Source organism: Balaenoptera acutorostrata, chromosome 18, assembly GCF_949987535.1.
Source record: "Balaenoptera acutorostrata chromosome 18, mBalAcu1.1, whole genome shotgun sequence".
Lineage (NCBI taxonomy): Eukaryota > Metazoa > Chordata > Mammalia > Artiodactyla > Balaenopteridae > Balaenoptera > Balaenoptera acutorostrata.
Window position 1 is genome coordinate 362,854 of NC_080081.1, and position 19,952 is coordinate 382,805.

General features: G+C 59.2%; 1 protein-coding gene across 6 annotated transcripts in view; it reads right to left on the reverse strand.

Moving 5' to 3' along the window:
- Positions 1 to 678: 678 nt before the first annotated feature.
- Positions 679 to 19,952, reverse strand: part of TFDP1 (transcription factor Dp-1) — a 31,025-nt gene continuing 11,751 nt past the window's right edge. For 4 of the 6 annotated variants that reach the window (XM_057532822.1, XM_057532821.1, XM_057532823.1 and 1 more), the window contains exons 3-12: positions 17,034 to 17,100; positions 11,803 to 11,909; positions 9,025 to 9,146; positions 7,872 to 8,037; positions 7,413 to 7,556; positions 6,828 to 6,896; positions 6,427 to 6,578; positions 5,834 to 6,000; positions 4,775 to 4,853; positions 1,904 to 3,587 (exon numbers count right to left, since the gene is read on the reverse strand). In XM_057532822.1, coding sequence (XP_057388805.1) covers positions 3,440 to 3,587; positions 4,775 to 4,853; positions 5,834 to 6,000; positions 6,427 to 6,578; positions 6,828 to 6,896; positions 7,413 to 7,556; positions 7,872 to 8,037; positions 9,025 to 9,146; positions 11,803 to 11,909; positions 17,034 to 17,100 — 1,221 coding nt within the window. In that variant the 3' untranslated portion in view covers positions 1,904 to 3,439. Of the gene's footprint in view, positions 1,881 to 1,903; positions 3,588 to 4,774; positions 4,854 to 5,833; positions 6,001 to 6,426; positions 6,579 to 6,827; positions 6,897 to 7,412; positions 7,557 to 7,871; positions 8,038 to 9,024; positions 9,147 to 11,802; positions 11,910 to 17,033; positions 17,101 to 19,952 lie in introns of those variants that run through there. The other 2 variants (XM_057532826.1, XM_057532825.1) reach the window with 2 other exon arrangements.

The window sequence follows — 19,952 nt, forward strand, 5'->3', positions numbered from 1 at the left end:
TGGCCGCGTCCTCACCGCACGGGCGCCGACACCGCCCCCGTCTCTCCAGCCACGGCCCTCAGGACACTTCAGGCAGCCACGGTCAGGAAGAAAGGAGGAACTGCCGCATCCCTCAGGAGACGCGACTCTGCTCAAGGCCGCAACCGTGCCCTGCGACGTCCACGGATGTCTTCCACCAACGTGAATAAAACGCTGAGCTGCCCCATCTCACCTTACAATCTGACTCTTCTTCCGAAAGTCAAATCCATAAAGTCTGTCTCGACTTCTAGGACCCGGGAGAAAGGCAAGGAGCGACCTCGGCCTGGCTCTCTCACCGTGGGCGTGTCCGCGAGGGCATCCAGCCTGCATCCCTCCGCCCCCTGCTTCCCTGTGGAGCTTCGTGACCTTTCCGGGATGTGTTTGCAAAGTTCACGTTTTGTAAGGATTCGCACGTTAAAGGTCGTGGGTACGTTTCTTCTAAAAACAAGGCAAGGCACAAACTCTCTCCCCACCACCGGCCGCGTCCCCGGGACCTCCTTCCTCGGCCCCGCCGCTGGGCAGCGGCAGGACAGGCTGGGGGCCTCGGCGGGTCCTGTATGTACTGCTGGGCCTGGACCCTCTCCTCCCTCCAGAGAAGGGCACGGCTGACGGGACAAAACGAGCTCCCGACAGCAATCCCAAATCAGAGGGACACACGACTTGTTTAAAATGCCCATGCGCACTTTATTAATAAAAACTAACAGTGCCAAGTTAAACAAGTCAAACAATTAAAGTCTCTTTATTCCACAAAATATTACAGAAAAGTTTGTTTGTGTTCCAATAAAAAGACTATTATTTTAGAACAGGCAGCTAACAGCAACTGTGCAGTTAATGGTTCTTGGTGAATAAGTTTTAAAAGAGACTACTGCCTGTCCTGAAATTCCTTTTTCTTTTTATAAAAAAAGAACTATTAAAAATGATTGACAAATTTTGAGTTAAAAAACTGTTAAAACATTCTCTATATTTAATTTCAACTTTATAATAGATTACAGGAAGATGCTTACGAAACAAATACAACATTTGTTTCAGTACATGTCTTTAAATGACAGACTTATAAGTATGTAAACAACTATATAATAAAAGTTCCCAAACGCTGCCTGTAAGAAATCAGGCAAATTTTACTATAAGCAATAAACCATTCCAAGCTTTCAGACAGTTTCCATAGCTGCACCAGCATGGCAGTAAACTTTTACCAAACCAAACAAACAAAAACCAAAAAGAACTTCGCAATTCGTTGGCTGCAACACAGAGCAAAACCAAAGTAGAAACCCGATGGAATCACGCAGTCAATATAATTTAAGGGAAATAAGGTCGTAATAAAACGTCGAGAAGCAGAGCCTCGCCATCTGCCGGTTCCGCGGCGCCTCCCCCTCGGCGGCTGCCTCGGGCCCGCCGGGCAGCAGGGCCTTTATCTCCCTCGGCGTGGACGGAGCACAACGTCTCCAGCAAACTCGGCAAGAACTGTGAAGGGGCGAAATGAACTCTGAATTTTAAAAAAACAGCAAACGAAAACACAAAATCCGAAAGAGTAAAGAGAGGCCGTGCGTCGGCATCAGACACTCGTCAGGACCCCGCAGAGAACGGCGCGTTGCTTATCGGCGGCGCACGCCGAGCCCAGCGGCTCGGCGCGCTCTTCTCGGGAGGAGGACGGAAGACACAGAAGGACCCCCGTTCACAGCCGTTCTCCTCCCGGACGCGTCCCTGGAGCCGACGGGGCTCAGTCCTCCTCCTCGTCCTCGTGGAAGTCCTCGTCCTCGTCCTCCTCCCCGACGTATGACACGGGCGTCTCCACCCGCGACCCGCTGTACTGCGACCCGCTGGAGCTCGTGGCCAGCGCCCCATCCGCGCCGTTGGCCAGGTCACTGCAAGGACAGGAGGTGTCAGTGGCCGCGTCTGCGGCGCCAGAGACGGGCCGGCGTCCCCGGGAGGTCTGGGTGTTCTCAGCTACACGAACAGAAACGGAAAACCTCACCCACGTGCAGCGCAGAACCCAACACTCCTGAGGCTGACCTCACCCGTCACGCCCCCTTCACACATCACCACTGGACGAGGGGCCCCGGCAGGGCCCCGACACTGAGTCCTCCCCATTTATCATCACGTCAGAAGCGAGACTCAGGCACAGCAACCGGAGGACCCCCGAGACTCTCCTCCCAGGCCTCCGCCCGTGACTTCCCTGCCCTCCCCGAAGGGTGGGAGCCGGGGAGTAAAGGGGCACCCAGTGAGCGTGTGCTGGCGTGTGCGTGTGCCCGCTCGTGGAAACTCCGTCCCAGGCCCCACCCTCAGCTCCTCCGGCGTCCGTGCTGAGCCAGGAAGCTGAGGGTGACGGGCGCGTCTCACTGCAGCCTGCGCCTCCAGGACGGCCCCGAGGACCCACGGCTCTTGCAGGTTTTATTTTTTGGAATGCCGCCTGACGAGGGTCCCTGGGGCGGGCCCAGGCGGGGACCACAGACCCAGGGGGCAGAGCTGCGGGGCAGGGTTCTAGAGCAGCCAGAGCTGCCCAGCCCCGCGCCCCCGTCTTCAAATGGGTCGCCGGAACCCACCCGCGTTTGCATCACGCTCCTGGGAGCCTCATCCGGAAACACATGACAACCTCTGGTTGCCACAACTGGGGCGGGGGGTGCTAGCATCTGAGGCCGAGGGCACAACCCAGTGCCCCACAAGGCACGGCAGCACCCACAGCAAAGAGTGGTCCGGCCCAAAATGTCAACAGGCCCGCGGGCGAGACCCCGGCCTAGAACGGAGGGGCTTTAGGAGCCGGAATCCTGGGCAAAGACCCCCGGCTTCAGCCACCGCCCGCGTCCCAGCACAGCGCACACGAGACGCGGAGGGTCAGCTGTGGTCAGTTACGGTCCCAGGGCACCAAGGGGAGACAGCCACGCCCACCGCGAGGGGAGGGAAGGCGCCGTTTCTTCTGAGCTACAACTTGCTCAGGTACCATCACAAGTCATTCAGTGTCTTCATGTCTGAGCTGAACAGCAAGGGAAGGTCCCGAGGGGACCCCGACCTAGGGCTACAACTTGACACAGGTCCTCCAGGCCCCAGACTCGGAGGAGGCCTGTCTCCACGCGGAGACACAGCGGCACCCCCGGGGGGTCCTCACGGCTTCCTCTCTGCGCCCGACCTGTGGCCTTCAACCGCTCTCCACAAAACGGGGGAGCTTATTTGGTAAACCGTGAGTCTGTTTAAAGATAACAGGACACGAAAGGGTCAGAACCACCCTGGAAACGCGGCCGTGATACACTTGAATCGGACGGCACGGGGCAGGGGGAGGGCGATGACTGAGTAAAAGGGCTCCTGTCCCGCCACGCGGGTCAGGACCCTGCGAGGCCAGCGGCACCACAGAAGCCCCACAGGCCAGAGCTGCACAGATGCCTGACGTTAAAGGTGTTTTCCCGCTGGCAGAAAATCACACGCATGTATCTTAATACCTTTCACTGGTATTTACTGACGCTGCTCTTCGACAAAGTAATCCCACATCTGGGAAAGCCAGCCTGGCGACCAAGCCAGGAAGGGTGGAAAACTGAGCCATCAGGCTGCTCGTTGCAGCTTTTCTTGTAACTGGGAACCACCTAAATGTTGAACCAGAGGGCAGCTCAATAAACAAAAAGGGCCTTTGTAAAAACAGCGTATCCACCACCACGGTCAGTATCTCTTCTGAAATGGTAATGGCTTTGCTTCCCTCTTTAGAAAACCTGACGTGAGCCTCTGAAATTTAATCAATAAAAAGAATTTCTTAAAGAGGAACGTTTAGGAAATACCCAAATTCCACCTCTTGGTATAACCAGTGTTCAGATTTTACAAACTGGGCTACACACACAGCGGCAGATTCAGAGTTAAAAACGGAACCAACCTCAGTCAAAACCCAAACAGGTGCAGACACCCTGCGGCCTCCCTCAGCCCCGCCGAGGTCGACACAGACCCCACGGGCGCTGGGACCCTCACGGGGCGACCCCGCCCCTCCCTCAGGGCCACACTGTGGCCAGGCCAGCGCTGCACGGGGACCAGAGGACACGGTGCCCGCAGAGCCCCCTCGAAGGTGTGCACACGTGACTTATCAGTCAATTCCATTTTGTTGGACCTACACTCTACTGATTTCACTTACACTTTAAGAAACTGAACATTTATTGATATTTAGAATTGATATAAATATGTATAACACATAATACTACACGAAAAATAAAACGACTGTTTTGTCACTACTTAACGTTGAAATTACTTTACATGTATCTTTAAAAAACTAAGACAAACCCTGAGGCCTGACATGGTTCTGCTCTGTGGGACTACTAGGTCAAGAGTCAAATACACATTGATTTAAATGATAAAGCTCCTTCGATAATATAAAATACATTCAATACACAGTAACGTGAAAAAAAGGAACAATATTATATGCGCATTGTGACTTCAAGTGTGTTTAAAAAACAATTAAAAAAAGAGATGGAGAAATAGCCTGTCACTCAGGCTGCCGGCCGTGGGGTTCAGGTAGCTTTGCCTGCACTTCACCGAAGTACTTTTCAAAGAAATAAAAACCATGTACTACTTTTAACCTTTAGAGGAAAGAAACCAATCAGAAAAAACAAATCTCCTTTGCACAACGGACGAGCTCTGGGGGGCGTCCGGAGTAGGGGGAGGTCTGCCCTGCACTGGGAGCCCCGTTCCGAGCGGCTGAGCAGCAGTTGTTCACACACGACTCCGGGCGTCCCGCTGCCAGGTGACAGTGGCCCCACCACCCCCAGGCCCCGCCGGGGACAGCAGTTACCTGGCAGAGAGCCTTGTGCCGTTGGCAGTTGAAACTGCCGACGTGACAAAGACACCGCCGAGTGATCCCTGAGCCATTTCTGGAAAGAGAAAGAAAAGAAAGCAAATTTCACAAAGCAGAGACCGCAGGAAACAGGCCCACGAGCTGAGACGGGACGGCTCTCCAGGCGAGGCCCCTCGGGCCGCCCAGCGCCACGCCCGCTACCAGCCAGAAGGCAGCCCGCTCGCTGGGCCCGGCCACCGGACCAAGCCTCGCGAAGGCAGCACGGAAGTCCTCCCTTTACGTCTCTGAATCGGTGCAGCCACTGACGCCCCCACCACAGTGCCACGGAAGGGCAACCGTCACCATACGCAGAGGCGGGACCCAAGGGGAGAAAAGACCCATGTCGACCCCCGTCCTGGACGCAGCTGTATCGCCAAGAACGGGGGCCGGAGCGAGGGCAGCGGGGGTCTCACAGGGCAGCTGCTGGCATCGAGAGGGGGTGGGAGGCGCCACTTTCACTGGACGCTCCGAGGCCAGACGCCCACTTACTCCGAGCCGCTGGGAGCGCTCAGGGAGTAAATCCACACCAGAGGCGCAGGGGCTGCTTCTCCTCTCTCACCACAAAGCCCTTCCCCTCGGTGGCTGGGCCCCCCCAGCTCAGCCAAGGAGCCGGCAGAACGGATGCCGGGGACCCGGCAGGCACCCCACACCTGCCGTCGGGGGCAGGCCCAGGGCTGCCAAGACGACACTTTTCTCGGTCACTTTGCTGCAGTGACTAAGCCACTCCCTGGGGTCGGGTCCACGCCTGCCACGCTCCTCACAGACCTGGGGCCCTACCTGGAAGGTGAGGTCCCGACGTAACACCTGCACCGCATGAACCCCACGGCTCGGCCTTGTCGCCGCCCCCCGCCCCCCGCGTCCCGAGGGGCCACGGCCCCGCCAGATGGTGTCCTACGGCTGCCGCACCGGCACCCCACAGCCCGCCACCGTCCCACGCCCCATTTGCCTCTGCTCTGGGCACCGGGCGGGAGCCAACCCCAGCGGAGGGGCGGGCGTTCCGTCCAGGACGGAGCGGACCTGTCACGTAGGGTTCCAGCGCCTTCGGCACCAAACTTCTCGCCACCTTCAGGTCGTCGGCGGAGCAGCTCCCGGACTCCAGGCCGCAGGCCATCCCCATGCGCTTCAGCACCTCAATGTCATCGTGGATTTCAAACGTGTTGTCAAAATTAAACAGGTACTCAAACCTCGAGGAGAAAGTCACCGTCAGAAGAGCGCCGTCTCCACGACGGAGTTGGACACCTGGCTCGGGGGCCCCGAGCGGGACACCCCGCTCACCCCAAACCCCCCTCAGCCACACAACCCACCAGCTCAGAACCAGCAACCAGGGAGCGCGGGCGGCACCTACACAGCCCGGGGCTGCCGGCCGCCCCCCGGCCGCCCCCGGCCGGGCCCCGAGCACCGCCTGCTGTCCTGACAACAATCCTCCTTCTCAAGGAGACGCAGTCAGGGAAGCGAGGAGGAGCCCTGCAAGGTAAGGACGCTGGAAGACCGTCCTCGGTGGCTGCAAGTGAGACACGCAGCAAATCAACCAGACGGGCCACCTTCTCCCCCGCCACACCCCCCCGACCAGGCGTCTGCACGCGGCCAAGGCCCTTCCCGCCACGACCTACTTGTCGTTGGAAATGCTGCAGTCGATGACCGTCTTCTTGCTGGTGTTCACGATGATGAAAGGCAGGCGGATGGCGGAGTTGGCGGGGGGCGGCCGGCTGGCCTGCTGCTCCGCCCGGCGGTTCCTCTCCACCAGGTTCTTAAAGGCGATTTGCTGAAAAGATGCACGATTGACGCGCACCCACACCTGCCGCCGCCGGCCACCCGACCCTCCCTGGGCGTCAACGGCCCTGCCCGGCCCCCCCTTAGAGACCAGAGCGGCCGGGGGACGCAAGCCCCAGGGAGCCACCCAGCGGAGAACACATGTCCAAAAACCAAACACGTGGAGGGGAGACGACGGGGACACGGGCGCCCACGCCACCAAACAGCAATCACGCTGCCTCCACGGCAGGCGCTGCATTACCTGCAGGATAAGTTCCTGGAGCTGCGACTGTTTCTGCTTTATTCTTTCCAGCCTTCTCTGTCTCTCCACCTTCAAAGACAAGCCATCGACATAAAACATCACCACAACTGGTTTCCACAGCGTATTTTAAAATCCAAGGCAACACAGGGTCACCTAGGAAAGGTCCTCGCCGAAAACGTGTGCCCTGGGCCTGACGGTGGGGAAACAGAAGAACCTAGAATGTGGCAGACGCTGCGGGCACAGGCCAGTTTCTCTTCATCTCGAAACTACACAACCTTCTTCCATCTTCTCATCTTTTGGACACGGCTATGTTATCTTTTTAAAAACCCCACAAACTGGGATGCAGAGTTCACCCACACTGGGGGCACCCCGCCGCCCGGACTGGGCCGACTGCCCCGCCACCAGCGTCTGCAGCCCCAGACGGACGGAGGGTCACCGTCAAGTGGGAAAGCACGGACGTGATCAGGGGCTTCAGGACACGGGGACACCTGCCCCCCACCTCCGCCCAAGACACTCAGCAGGGGCCAGTGGTGCAGACGACCGACGCCTGCTAGGAACACGCGGCGGCCGCAAGGCTGGAGATACCTCCAGGTTCTGACACTCCTGGGCGGAGTTGGTGGGCAGTCCGATCCACCTGATCTCCTTCTTCTCCTTGGAGATGATGTTCATGGCCATCAGCACGTTCAGGGCGTCGTAGACACGCCGTCTGATGTTCTTCTGGTCGTAGGCCTGGCGGAGACGGAGGGGGTTTCCAGATGGCCCAGAACCCAAACACACCGGCGGCTGTGCACCGCCCGCCCCCCGTACGGTCCCGCTCAGCCCGCCGGGCCAGGAAGGGGGCGTCGCCACGAGGAGGCGGCCGACACACGGGGCCGGAGCCGGCGCGCGCCGTGGGAGCGCTGGGGACGCTGGGGCATCGCCACACAAGCGGGTCAGGACACCTTTGGAAGCGTTTTCAGAACTTCTCCGCGTGCCTGAGGTTGTTCCAGACACGGACGGCGGGCCGGGTGCCCTGTCCGCCAGCCCCGCCGCGCACACACTCACCGACTCGTTCGGTAAGATGTGGTTGTCGGCAGCACTGAACTCTGCCACCAGCTCATCCGCCACCTCGTTGTAGGACGTGGTCCCCTTCCGCTGCACCTTCTCGCAGACCTTCATGGAGAAATGCCTCAGCCCCTTACCGTTCTTCTCCCCTTTCCTGTTACGCTTCCTTCAGAAACACAACAGAAAAGCAGTGGCCTCAGCACACAGCGCCAGCCCAGGATCCAGACCCGCCGCCTAGGACTGGCGGGCGCCTCGAGGGGGTCCCGCGGGCTGCACTCAACCGAGCAGGGACGGGAGCCTGGCTCTGTCTCCCCGTCCAGGGACCCCCTCCTTCCTTCAAAGGCCGGAGAACAAACTTAAGCGGCCGGACCTTACATGTGTATCTTCAACTCTCGGGAAAAGTGGGGCACATGACCCAAAGGGCAGACCCCAGGACACGCCTGATGTGTATCGAGACGCCAAACGCTGCTTCTCAAAAAGATGTCGACCGACATCAGGAGTTATGGAAGTTCTGCTGCAAATACAGGAATCTGGGGGCAAACGTGAGCCGGCTGAGATGAGCCAGTGCAGACACCCTGACGGCCACGTGGCAGCCGGCGCCCAGCGCTGAGGCTGGGACACTTCCCCTTGGCGGGGAGCCCCAGCGTCTGACCTTCCTGAGTCGCCACAGCGAGGAAACGGTCGCCCCAAGTTTCCAACTGACGGATTTCGGGAGCGGATGATTTTTGCTTTAGAACCAATACAGACACGATTCTACAGCTTTGTTTTTGTTTGTTTTTAGGGAAAGTTGCGCAGCTGACCTCTGAGTAAAATCGCTTTCACGTCACTTTGCTTTTGGAGGAAAGGATCAAAGGAACAGGGTGCTGTGGCCGTCACACAGGGCTGTCCCCACGGCCACGTTCAGCTGTTCAGGAGAAGCTGCTGTGAGACCCGCCACGTTTATTGGGGTTCGAGAAACGGTTACTTTCTGGTACAGACAGCGCAAAGTGTGAAAGCTACCGCTGCATTAAGAAGCCAGAGCCCACCCCCAAAACCACAGGGCGGCGTGGTCCACGCATCTACGCCGGGCACGCGCTGGCCAGTGCCCGATGCTCTGGCGTGCTGCTCGGCCACGCAGCCAGAGGCTGGGGGGAAATTCTAGGCAAGTGCTCACCCGGCAGACCAAGGTGAGGGGTCTGAAGGCTGGTTCTGGGAGACAAAGTGAGTGTTAGGGGTGTGTGGGCTTCCTACCACGATAGTGTTTGGCGCTGCAGGTCTCTGAGGCGTACCAATTACCTACAGTCAAAAAAGACAATTCAGAACAGTCAGAATCTCCCACACACGACGCTGTCACTTCATCATTTCTCATTACCTACAGCCGCCGCTGAGTTCCATTAACCACAAAGGTTAGAGAGCGGTCACGTGAGCACCCAGCGGGGACACCTGGAGCCCTGGGCAGCGGGGGACGCCCAGCGGCCTGGCCGGGCCTGGAGACAACTCCGGGTGGGACCCTCACGTTCCTCTTTTACTTCCTTTCCTTTCAACGACACATGACAGGATAAAACTCTACGCTTCAGCGGTGCTACGATGAGGCCCAAAAATGAAGAAAAAAAGGAACGCAGGGCTAGCGAGGCTTGCTGCAGTGCCCCACCAGCCCACCCAGCCAAGCGGGGAGCCCCGGGCACCCCAGACAGCACAGGGCGGAGGAGAGGCAACGGCACCGGGGCAAAGGCAGGGGTCCCGCCGCCCCCAACACACAGACACCCGTCCCTGCACAGAAGGCCTGTCTTCTGACACCAAGCACTCAGAACTCTGGTCCCATCAATCGACAGTCACACATTAACGGGGGACACGGGGACACTGCCTCATCCAGCCAAGTAAAATTCTAGCTTCCCAAAGATCTCGTGCCCGACCCAGGAAACCACTCAGAAGCACCGTTTCCTGGTGACTGCACGGTGACGTCACCGAATGTGTCAGCACTGGGTCTCCAGCGCTGGGCGCGTGGAGAGCAGGCCGTGTCCGGGCTATTTTAAGCGGGACACTCCCGCTAGTCTGCTGCTTAGTGGGATAAGGGTTACCTGCCGTGGCCCTGGGACAGCTGACCTGGCACACTGCAAATTATCCCTAAGCCCAGGTCACCTGTCAATGTTAATGATCCACAAAGCACAGAAAGAAAAACAGCTTAGCTGAATTTCATTCTTTTAATTCACGTTCCCAGTGTCACGATAAAGCATCGTCACAGTGTTTTTCAAACTGTAGGTCACTCTCATCCAAAAGACATGAAATCAAATAGCAAGTGCTCTGGAAAGGGAAACAGGATGGAAAAGAGGATGAACCCCCAGAGGTGAGGGCCTCACGGGTGTGCGCTGACGGGGCCCCGGGTCTCGGTGGGAGGTGCGTGCAGCCAAAGCCCGTGGTCACCGGCTCGGGAACCTCGAGACCCGTCCCTCTCAGCACTCAGCCCGCTACGTCCTCAGGAGAGCAGGCCCAGGACGCCAGCCCAGCCCTGCGTGGCCCGCACAGGCCAGGCCGCTGCCGTGCCCCCCAAGAGGGGTGCCCAGCCTCGGTGTGACTGCCCCAGCAGACACAAGCGCCCACTCCACCGTCCACCCCTAAGGACACCTCCCGTGGGTCCCACTGTTCCGCAAGGAGAACACAGCACCAGGCATACAGCAGGCGCCCAACAGGTGCTCACTACAAGGGCAGCCTCCTTCGACAACAGGACAGGAGAGCGGGGAGCACACCCTGGGCCCACGGGCCACTCACTGCCCACAGCCTCGCGGAGGACACCGCAGGTTTTCTCCCCTCACTCCCCTATTTTCACTATTTTCCATGGACTTCCCTCCTGTGGGAACCTGCCAGCTCTTCTGCTTTTAGCCCTCTGTCTGTAGAGATGGGCAGGCATCTGTGGCAGGCCAGCTTTAACTCTCAGAACTGGGATTCTGGGAAGAACACATTTCCATAACTAGCTCGGCTCCGAGACGGCTTGGGGCAAGTCAGCGGTGGAACTTCAGGTTGATAAGCTGAAGGTCGGAAAGGCACCAACAGAAAACTCTTCACGTTGGTCTTCCTCCCAACTATTTAAACTGGTACTAACGACAGAACTGTTGCTACAATCACCGAGCTATTCTCAGGCGTGACTGCTCTAACATAACGCACAGTACCTATAAAATAAAATGATGTGAATTATAACTTCTATCAAAAAGACATTTATTGAATATCTGTGACGTGCCCAGTGAGGCCTAGGACTCCCACACACCACGGATTTGAAAAATCACAGCAATGCCGCTGAGCAAACGTGGTCACAGCTCACCGACGGGGGCGAAGCGACGGGGAGCAGGCACGCAGCTGCCCGGGGGGCCGCCTGGCGGGGCGTGGGCAGCAGGTGCAGGTGGGCGGTGAACGCCCCTCCCTGCACGGCCCCGTGGAGCCCGCGAGTCCCGTCAGGAAGGGAGCCGCCAAACCCCACCGGTGGGAGCTGACGGGCCGGTGGGAGTACTTGGAGGAGAGGCGCCTGGCACAGTCCCAGGAGCGCAGACCCGCCTCTGACGCCCTCCCATCGGCCAGGATGGGCAGGGAAGCCCCCGCCCTGCAGCGCCTGACGGCCGGCAAGGCCCTGACCCCACCCTGAGGCCCGCACGGACACCAGTCTCGCGTCCCGGGACGGCAGTCAGCCCGCCCTGAGGAGGGTCCAGGCCCGGGAGCGGCCAGCCCTCGGGCCGCTCTGCCCGAGCGCACGCGTCACCCCAGGAAAACACCGTCAGGGCAGATTCGGGACCAGCGCGGCCGGCGGGGAAGCCGCCCTGGCCTGGCCGGGTCCCGCCGTCCAGCGGCACACGCAGAAAGGCCCAGGCCGGGGCAGGACACACGGCACTGGCCACGTGCTCCTGAAACCCGCGGGCACAGGAAGGGAAGCCGCAGGGCCAACTGGGCACCACCCTCCCGGCCTTACCACTTGCTGAGCGATGTTGACATTGGACTGTCCGAACGTTTTTGGCAAGAGCTGCTTCCCAAGCGTGTTTACTGTGGAGGGATGGACAGCCACTAAGGACACCACACCTGCAACGCAAGGAGACTAGAGGTCACGCCTTTCCTGAATCGAGGCTCAGAGTGTCCGTGTCAGGATGACGGTGCCCCCCGGGAGATAGCCTCACTGCCCCTCTTACCGTGTTAGACCCACGGTCCACTGCGAGCACCGCTACTAAGCCCGATTCTCAAATCTGAGGCAGCTGCACCCACGCTGCCGCTCTCCCTACAATGACCCCTACCCACCCCTGTGCCCTCGCGTCCAGGGATGGGGGCTCCGGTGCACCCAGGCCATCACCAACCTACCCGACCCCTGTGGGCTGTCTGCCCACCGACAGAATGTTCTGGTGGGACCACAGGCCCCGAAGCCAATAGCTCTTAAAGTCTGCAATTCTAAGACACTTACAGAACTTCACAGTTGGAATTAACTTGTATTCCAACACCTCTGTGTGTGTTTGCAACCTGGCGTAGAAATCTAACGATCTGCTTTTCCTTGAGAAGTAGAATCCGTTTCTGTTTCCAGGAAGAGTGACTTACAAGGAGCTACCACCTCTCTAAACACTCAGATAACCTAACACAGAGGCGGGGAAACACCTCAGCGGGGACAGAAACTTCCCTCCCCTCAACACGGGCCTGCTGAGAGCACTGTGTGCCCAGCACCAGCCTCGGCCCCAGGGATACAACAGTGAACCCCCTGCCCTGCCGACACCAGAGGGCACGCGTGCCCGGGGGACACCGGCAGGCGGGCCCGGGTGCACGAGCATCCTGGAAGGGCCGGGACGGTCTCAGGTGAAGACATGGATTTCCAGCCCCACTTGAGGGAGGGAGAAAGCCCCCTGTGGACAGGACCCCCTGGTTCCCCTAAAGCGCACGGGCTCCCGTCCCCACAGGGTGGATGGCGGGGGATCTACGGGCGGGGAGCCTTGCACCAGGCTGCCACCGGAGGGCGTTTTCCTTCACTTCCACCAGGTTCAGCAAGAGGGAGAGACACGGTCTTCCATCCGGCCTGGTCTGAGGTCTCATTTTTGAACTCTTCACAATCCATGCATTTTAAATAAACTTCTTCAAATTCCAGTAAACAATGAATTTTGCTGCTACGTATGAACAACGAATAATTTCTGTTAACCTAAGCTGACGAAGACAGATATGCATCCTTCAACTGCCTAAATATTAATATTTTTACCAATCAACACCAAAAAAATTTAAACTATTGGCTGCAAGCAAAATAGGTTTATCTGCCTTGAGTTTTTTATATCCCTCTAAAAATAGAGATCTGTATCTTAACAAAAACAAATATTTAAAAAATTGTTTTAGATATGAGAAAGATATTTTATTTATTTATTTATTTGTTTATTTATTTAGGCTGTGTTGGGTCTTCGTTTCTGTGCGAGGGCTTTCTCTAGTTGCGGCAAGCAGGGGCCACTCTTCATCACGGTGCGCAGGCCTTTCACTATCGCGGCCTCTCTTGTTGCGGAGCACAGGCTCCAGACGCGCAGGCTCAGCAGTTGTGGCTCACGGGCCCAGCTGCTCCGCGGCATGTGGGATCTTCCCAGACCAGGGCTCGAACCCGTGTCCCCTGCATTGGCAGGCAGATTCTCAACCACTGCGCCACCAGGGAAGCCCGAGAAACATATTTTAAAAGACAAAACATTATTCTGTTTTGCACTGAGAGATTTAAAACACTTAGGCAATTAAACATACCACTTTCAGATTTACGTACAGATGAGTAACTAGTAAGTTTCCAAAAATACGGAATTGGTTTTTTTCACTAAAAAGAATAACTTTCTTTTCCAATTCGGAAATGATTCCGTTTTCAACGACCTGTGAGCGCGGAAGCTTGCCGGGTCAAAGCCCACAGCAGCTGCCCGGCAGGGCTCCCGGCGCCGGCCTTTAGAGCCCACCTGTCTGTCGTTACACGGAGGCCACATCCACGGAGGGCTGGGCGGCCACCTCGCCGCTGGCCTGCAGGTCTGGCTACGACACCCAGCCGCTACCCGGGCTCCCACCTTTGCCCAGCTCGGGGTTGTGGGGGGGGACTCGGGGGTGGACCAGGCCAGCCCCTCCTCACCTGCACCCACGCCGTCTGTCCCACCCCTGGGATCTTCCCCTTGAATGTTACTGTGTGAGAAACGCTGCAAATAGGAGTAATTATTTTGCAGGCAGCCTTACGCCAGTACACAGCATGCACAGAATAACGAGTATCATTTCACTGTCTCTGCCGAAAAGCTCCCCACTCCACCCCGCCAGCAGCTATCGCACTCAGAGCGTTCGCTCCGTTTTCCACGCTTCCCACACACACCCACGCATCCAAGAACAACGTGAGTGCTGTTTGCGGGCCTTTAAATCTAGAAGATAGTACATACTGTACATAGTCTGCAACTTTGATTCTGCTGTTTTTGAAACTGATCCAGAGAGAGATCTAGCTGACTTCCTCTAAGGCTGGGCCAATTCCATTTTAATATCATATAACATGTGTAACTATACAAACATACAGTGTAATATCTACGTGTTCCTGGGGCTGAGTGCCACTTCTCCAAGGGAACCTGGGTCCCAGGTGACCTTGTGCGTCACGGGATTCAGCCCAGCACTGGCCTGTGGCTGTTCCGTGGCACGAGTACACGCACGCACACACCCCAGCACCCTCTCCCAGGTCCCTGACAACTGTTGACTCAGCTGAGATTTACCACTTTTGGTCAACATCCGGCATGGAATGGTATTTCCCTTTTGGTTTAATCTGGCCAGAGAAATCAGAATGCTTCACACATTTTCCTAATAAAGGTGCCACACACAACCCGTTTATGGGGGCGGGGGCCTAGCATCTCGGCCACAGGGAGGGTTAAATTATAACACAGGCTAGGAATCTGCTCCCTAGAAATAACATTGCTTTAGCCATAAAATGTACTACAAAGCCTTTCTTAAAGGAACTACCAAACAAAATATTTTCAAATATAACATTATGAATTGGAGAATTCCTTTCAACAAAAATGAGTTAAGAATATATATTGGGGCTTCCCTGGTGACACAGTGGTTGGGAGTCCGCCTGCCGATGCAGGGGACACGGGTTCGAGCCCTGGTCTGGGAGGATCCCACATGCCTCGGAGCAACTAAGCCCATGAGCCACAACTGCTGGGCCCACGTGCCACGACTGCTGAGGCTCATGCGCCTGGAGCCTGTGCGCTGCAACAAGAGAAGCCACCACAGTGAGGGGCCCATGCACTGCAACGAAGAGTGGCCCCCACTCGCCACAACTAGAGAAATCCTGCATGCAGCAACAAAGACCCAACACAGCCAAAAATAAAATAAATGAAATAAATTAAAAAAAAAAAAAGAAGATATATTGTCTGACTTGTTATAACCATTAACAGAAAAAGGATTCTAAAAATATTACATAGTTTTATAATTAGTAACCATATCATTAACATCTATAGGTTTTAAGATACCTTAAGTATGAAAATGTGAGGTTTAGTGTTTTCTTGAGAATAATTTTAAGCAAACATTTAAAAATTACCAGAACCTAATGTTTGCAGAGTTACTATTTGCCTGCCATGCTACAAATACTCTGTGGGCTAACGTGGCCAAAAGGGTCAGGACAAGGCGGCCACTCCGCACGCCGGGTCTTCCCAGCCCCGCCAGCCGCTGGCGTCACTGGCACTGGAAGAGCCCGGCGGCTTCCTTGGTTCTCAGTCATCAGTGGGAGCTGCCCTCCTGGGCCATTACAGCGGCCACACCCGCCCCGCCCACGTGGACACGCCACTCATGGGCAGGCCCTGCGGGAGCTCCTGCTGGATCAAGGTGCAGCATCCGCGGGCCTGGGGCACCCTCTGGCCGTCTTGGCGTCCTGACCCCGGCCACTCCTGGGGGGCTCCTCACCACGTCCTGGGGAGCAGCCTTCCACCTCCTCGAGAACCGTCCCCATCTGGAACTTCCTCTGAGCCCCCACCCCTGCCCCAGGGGGCCTCTGTGGGGAGGGGCACCTCGCCCTCCTACAACAGGCCTCCCAGCAATAGCGGACGCTGGTTGAGGTCACCCTGCGGGTGTGTGTCTGAAGGGCAGGTTCCGAGTCTCAAGAATCGTAAAGTGACACCAAGCCTCCAGCCACACGTCACTACTAAGTTCTCACCTCTGCTGCCCGAGAAGCCCGTCCTCAGGCTGAGGGACAGCGTGAACCAGAGTGACCCGCGTCCCCAGAGGACGCCCCGCACCGGTGAGATGAGGAGCCGCCCTGGGAAACAGCGCCTGCGGGGCGTGGAGGACGGTGGCCACGCGCAGCCGGTGCTCGGCTGCCCAGAGCTGCCACCGGGCCACAAAGGGTGGCACCAGATGCTGCCGGGAGAGGACGACGCAGGTCCCAGGACAGCACGTACATGGATGGACACCGGGTGTCAGATGCCCTCGAGGAAGCGTGCACTTAAACACACATTCACGTCTTCAACTACACCCTTGGGTACGATCAGCGTTTTTTTTCAGTGAACTCATATTATTTGTATGATGAAAACTTTCCGATTTGAGAGGCAACAGCAAGCGCGACGAAGGCAGACACAGATCAGAGGAAGGAGGGCCCTGCAGCTGTGGCCCTGCACAGCACGGCCTGGTCCGCCAGGCATCACAGGCCAGCACCTCGAGGTGGGCGTCCTTCTGACCCAGCAAATCCACATCTGGGAAACCGGCTCAAATACACCCGCTAGCAGCCGTCCATCCCGTGTCCCTACAGGAAGAAAACTGCAAAGCTTGGGGCCCCTGGGAAGAGGGGCTGCAACGACCCGCCCCACCCCCTCCCCTCAATCCCAAGGGTGCAGACAGACGTCGAGGCCCATTCAAGTCACACCGCGGACGAGGAGACGCCGCTCTCACGGGGCACCCTGCACCCGCAGGTTTGAGGTGGGCCTGATGGGCCTCAGCATGGCTGCCCTGAGGCGGAAGGAGTAGCCGTGACCCGCGCTGTGTTCTCTTCCTCACGCTTCGCTACTTTTCCCGAATCTCCGCACACAGCACGCAACTTGCAAACCAAAATAAACTGGGGCGCTGACCCCGGTCCTTCGGGGGCTCCAGGCAGGCAGCGCCCCAAGTGGGGCTCCCACCGCTGACAGGGGTCTTCACGTCAGGGGAACTCACACCCGCCCACACTGAACACACTTATCCCGAGACGGGCGCCCTTACCTTTTCCAGGACTAAGGTTCTGGTCTATGAAGACCTTGAGTTCCCCGTTGGCTTCAATTAGACCGGCCTGCGGGGGCAACAACAGCAGAGTGAGGAGGCGTCAGGAGCGCGACAGGCAACCCAGCAACCCGCCGCTCGCACACCTCGCGACACGCCTCAGAGGGACCTCGCGGCCCCCACGCAGCCGCGAGGCCCGGGGGCACGAGCTGCCTCACCCACCGTGATCGCTCGTCAGCAGCGGGGAAACGATCCTTCCAGCCCCTGAAGCTCAGCCTTTGGGACGCCGTGCAACGTTTCCCTTAGTTATCAATTAAGTCGCATGTCACTTTACACTTGGGGTCAGCGACGCGTAACCGCGGGTGGGCCACCGGGAAAGCAAACTGGTGCTCTGGCTCGAGAACAGCGCCTTTGGCTCCGTCAGAGCGCCGGGCACCGCGCTCCCAGCATCAGGACAGACCACCTCTGCGCACGGGGGGCGTGGGCCTGGGGCCCGGGGCGCGTCCGTCCCTGCCCTTCGCGGCCACGGGGCCGCGGGACGCACCCAACACCCGCCAGCGCCCCCCTCGTCCCGGGGCGGCCAGAGGGGCACAGGGCGGCGCCTCACGGTCAAGCGCGTTTGGGGCACCAGCACGACGGGCCGCTGAACGGAAGGAGCGTGTGCCCGACACGTGCGACCACGGAGGGCTCGGAGCACCACCCGAACTGTCACAGGGACGGCCTCGGGTGGGACACGCTGGGGACCCAGACCTCCACGGGCCAGCCACAGCACCACCCTGCCCGCCCGCGTCAGGCCCGTGTGGCAGCGGCTTCCCACGTCTGAGAACCGCCGGCGCTTCTCTGCCCCGCCGAGCGTCAGGAGGGGCGCCCGCAGCCACCCCCTGGACACAGCGGCTCTGCTCGGAGCGGGGCCCCAAATCTGGCTCTCCCAACCGGACCTGGCCGCCAGACACGGACACGCGTGCGTGTGCACACACAGACGCACACACACATGCACGTAAACACACACACACCAATGCACACCACACGCTCACACATCCACATACCCGTGCGCACTCACACACGTGACCCATGCATGTACACACACACACACTCACACATACACACCAACGCACACCTCACATGCGCCCGCAAGAGCCAGGTGTGAAAACAAAAGCTAACGGAGACCCTGCCCAGCGCCCCCCGAGACCGGCCGTGGAGAAGCCCACCTCAGCCCTGCACCGAGGTGGGGCTGGGCGGGCATGTCTGTGAGGCGCTCAAACGCACGCACGTCCCCCGCGGGTGGGCGGGGGAGCCCCCCGACCTGCTGAGGCCCCAGACAAAGGCAGGCCACACGGGAGGGGCCACCCGCCAGCCGAGCCCAGCAACGCCCTGTGGCCGTTTCCTGACCCTCCGATCCCAGAAAACGAGGGGACCAAGTGCCTGACCACGAGGACCACGGTGGATCACGGCTGGGGAGCCCGCATCTCACGGGTCCCAGAAACGCCCCAGTAACGCAGGCTCGGAGCCCCAGAGCCCCAGAGCGAAGACCCGCGACGGTCAGAAAGGGCCGTATAAGGACACGCACCTGACAGAGGCGAGGAGGGAGCCTGGTCCCCCTCGCCTGGACGGCAGCACCTGGCAGGGGGCCCCAGGCCCCTCACCCTTCCCTCCGGCTTCCGTGTCCCCCGTCCTGCTCCCTCAGAGCTGACTCCGCGTGGACGCTGCCGCCGCAGAGCAGAGACCCGATGGGGACATGCTGGCTGGCGGTCGAGGAGGTCTGCCCGCCCCTGTGACGAGGCCAGTGCCCGCAGGGCACGGGGGCAGCCCGCCCTGGGGACCGGCGTCCCCTGCGCTGAGCAATGCCGCTGTCCCCGTCGGCCAGGGCCCCGACGCCCCCGGCCTGCTCGGTTCTCACGCTTGGCCCGCAGCGACGTGACCCACGATCGCTCGGCAGCTCACGCCCAGGAAGCCCTGCGTTGGGGCGCTCGCCCCCCGCCCCGGACGCAGGGCCCACCCTCTGTTCCTCGGCCGCAGGCTCTCCGCAGCGGCTGCCCGGCCAGAGCCGACGGGCACGGCTCGTCCCGCAAACTGCTGAGGGTGGGGCAAGGGGCCACCCTTCTCTGCCAGCCCCAGCCTCCCACCTAAGCCAGGGGGACCTGGACCAGGAGACGCACGAGACACGAGGCACATGGCACACGAGCTCTGAACCAGAGCCGGCTCCGCGGCGACACTGCACGGAAGCGCCCTCCTGACGCTGGATGCCACGCCGCCTGCACCCGCTGCGCGGTGCTCCCGAGCCGCTCACGCCCCAGCGAGGAGCCAACGTGGAGACGTGGCCGGAACCCACGGCAGCACCTGCGTCTCCCGCCGGGCTCTCGGCGGTCCCCTCGCAGGTGACAGGTGAAGCCTGTCTGGGCCACTGCAGGGGCCCCCCATGGGGGCCAGCTGACCCCCCGTGGTGACATCACCCAGAGCCACGGATCAGGCCCAGCAATTTACCAGGCTGCCTGACCCCGGGAGTCCTTTCTGAGGGACTAAGTGAGCGACACCGGCCTCGGGCGGGCGGGCGGCAGCCACAGGAAAGCAGCTCAAGGTGTCAGAGCGACAGACCCTCGAGGTCACCCCGCTGCCAGGACGACTGCGACTCATCCTTCTAAACACCAGGGACACTGCACACAGATGTCCCCCATCAACCCCGCACCCAAGGCCCCTCTCGCCCGGCTCTGCAGGAAGGTGACAGAAGGCGTCTGCGGGCCCGAAGACGACTCAGGCCGACACCCTAGCCCGCCCCAGGCTCCGTGTGGGGACAGCACCTCTGCACCGGCCCTGCCCTGCGGGACACCGCACCAGAGCAGGACAGACCGCGGACAGCGCAGACCTCGGGAGAGGGGCCGGTCCGTCCCAGGTACGCGTGGGCATCGACACCCACAGGCCACCCTC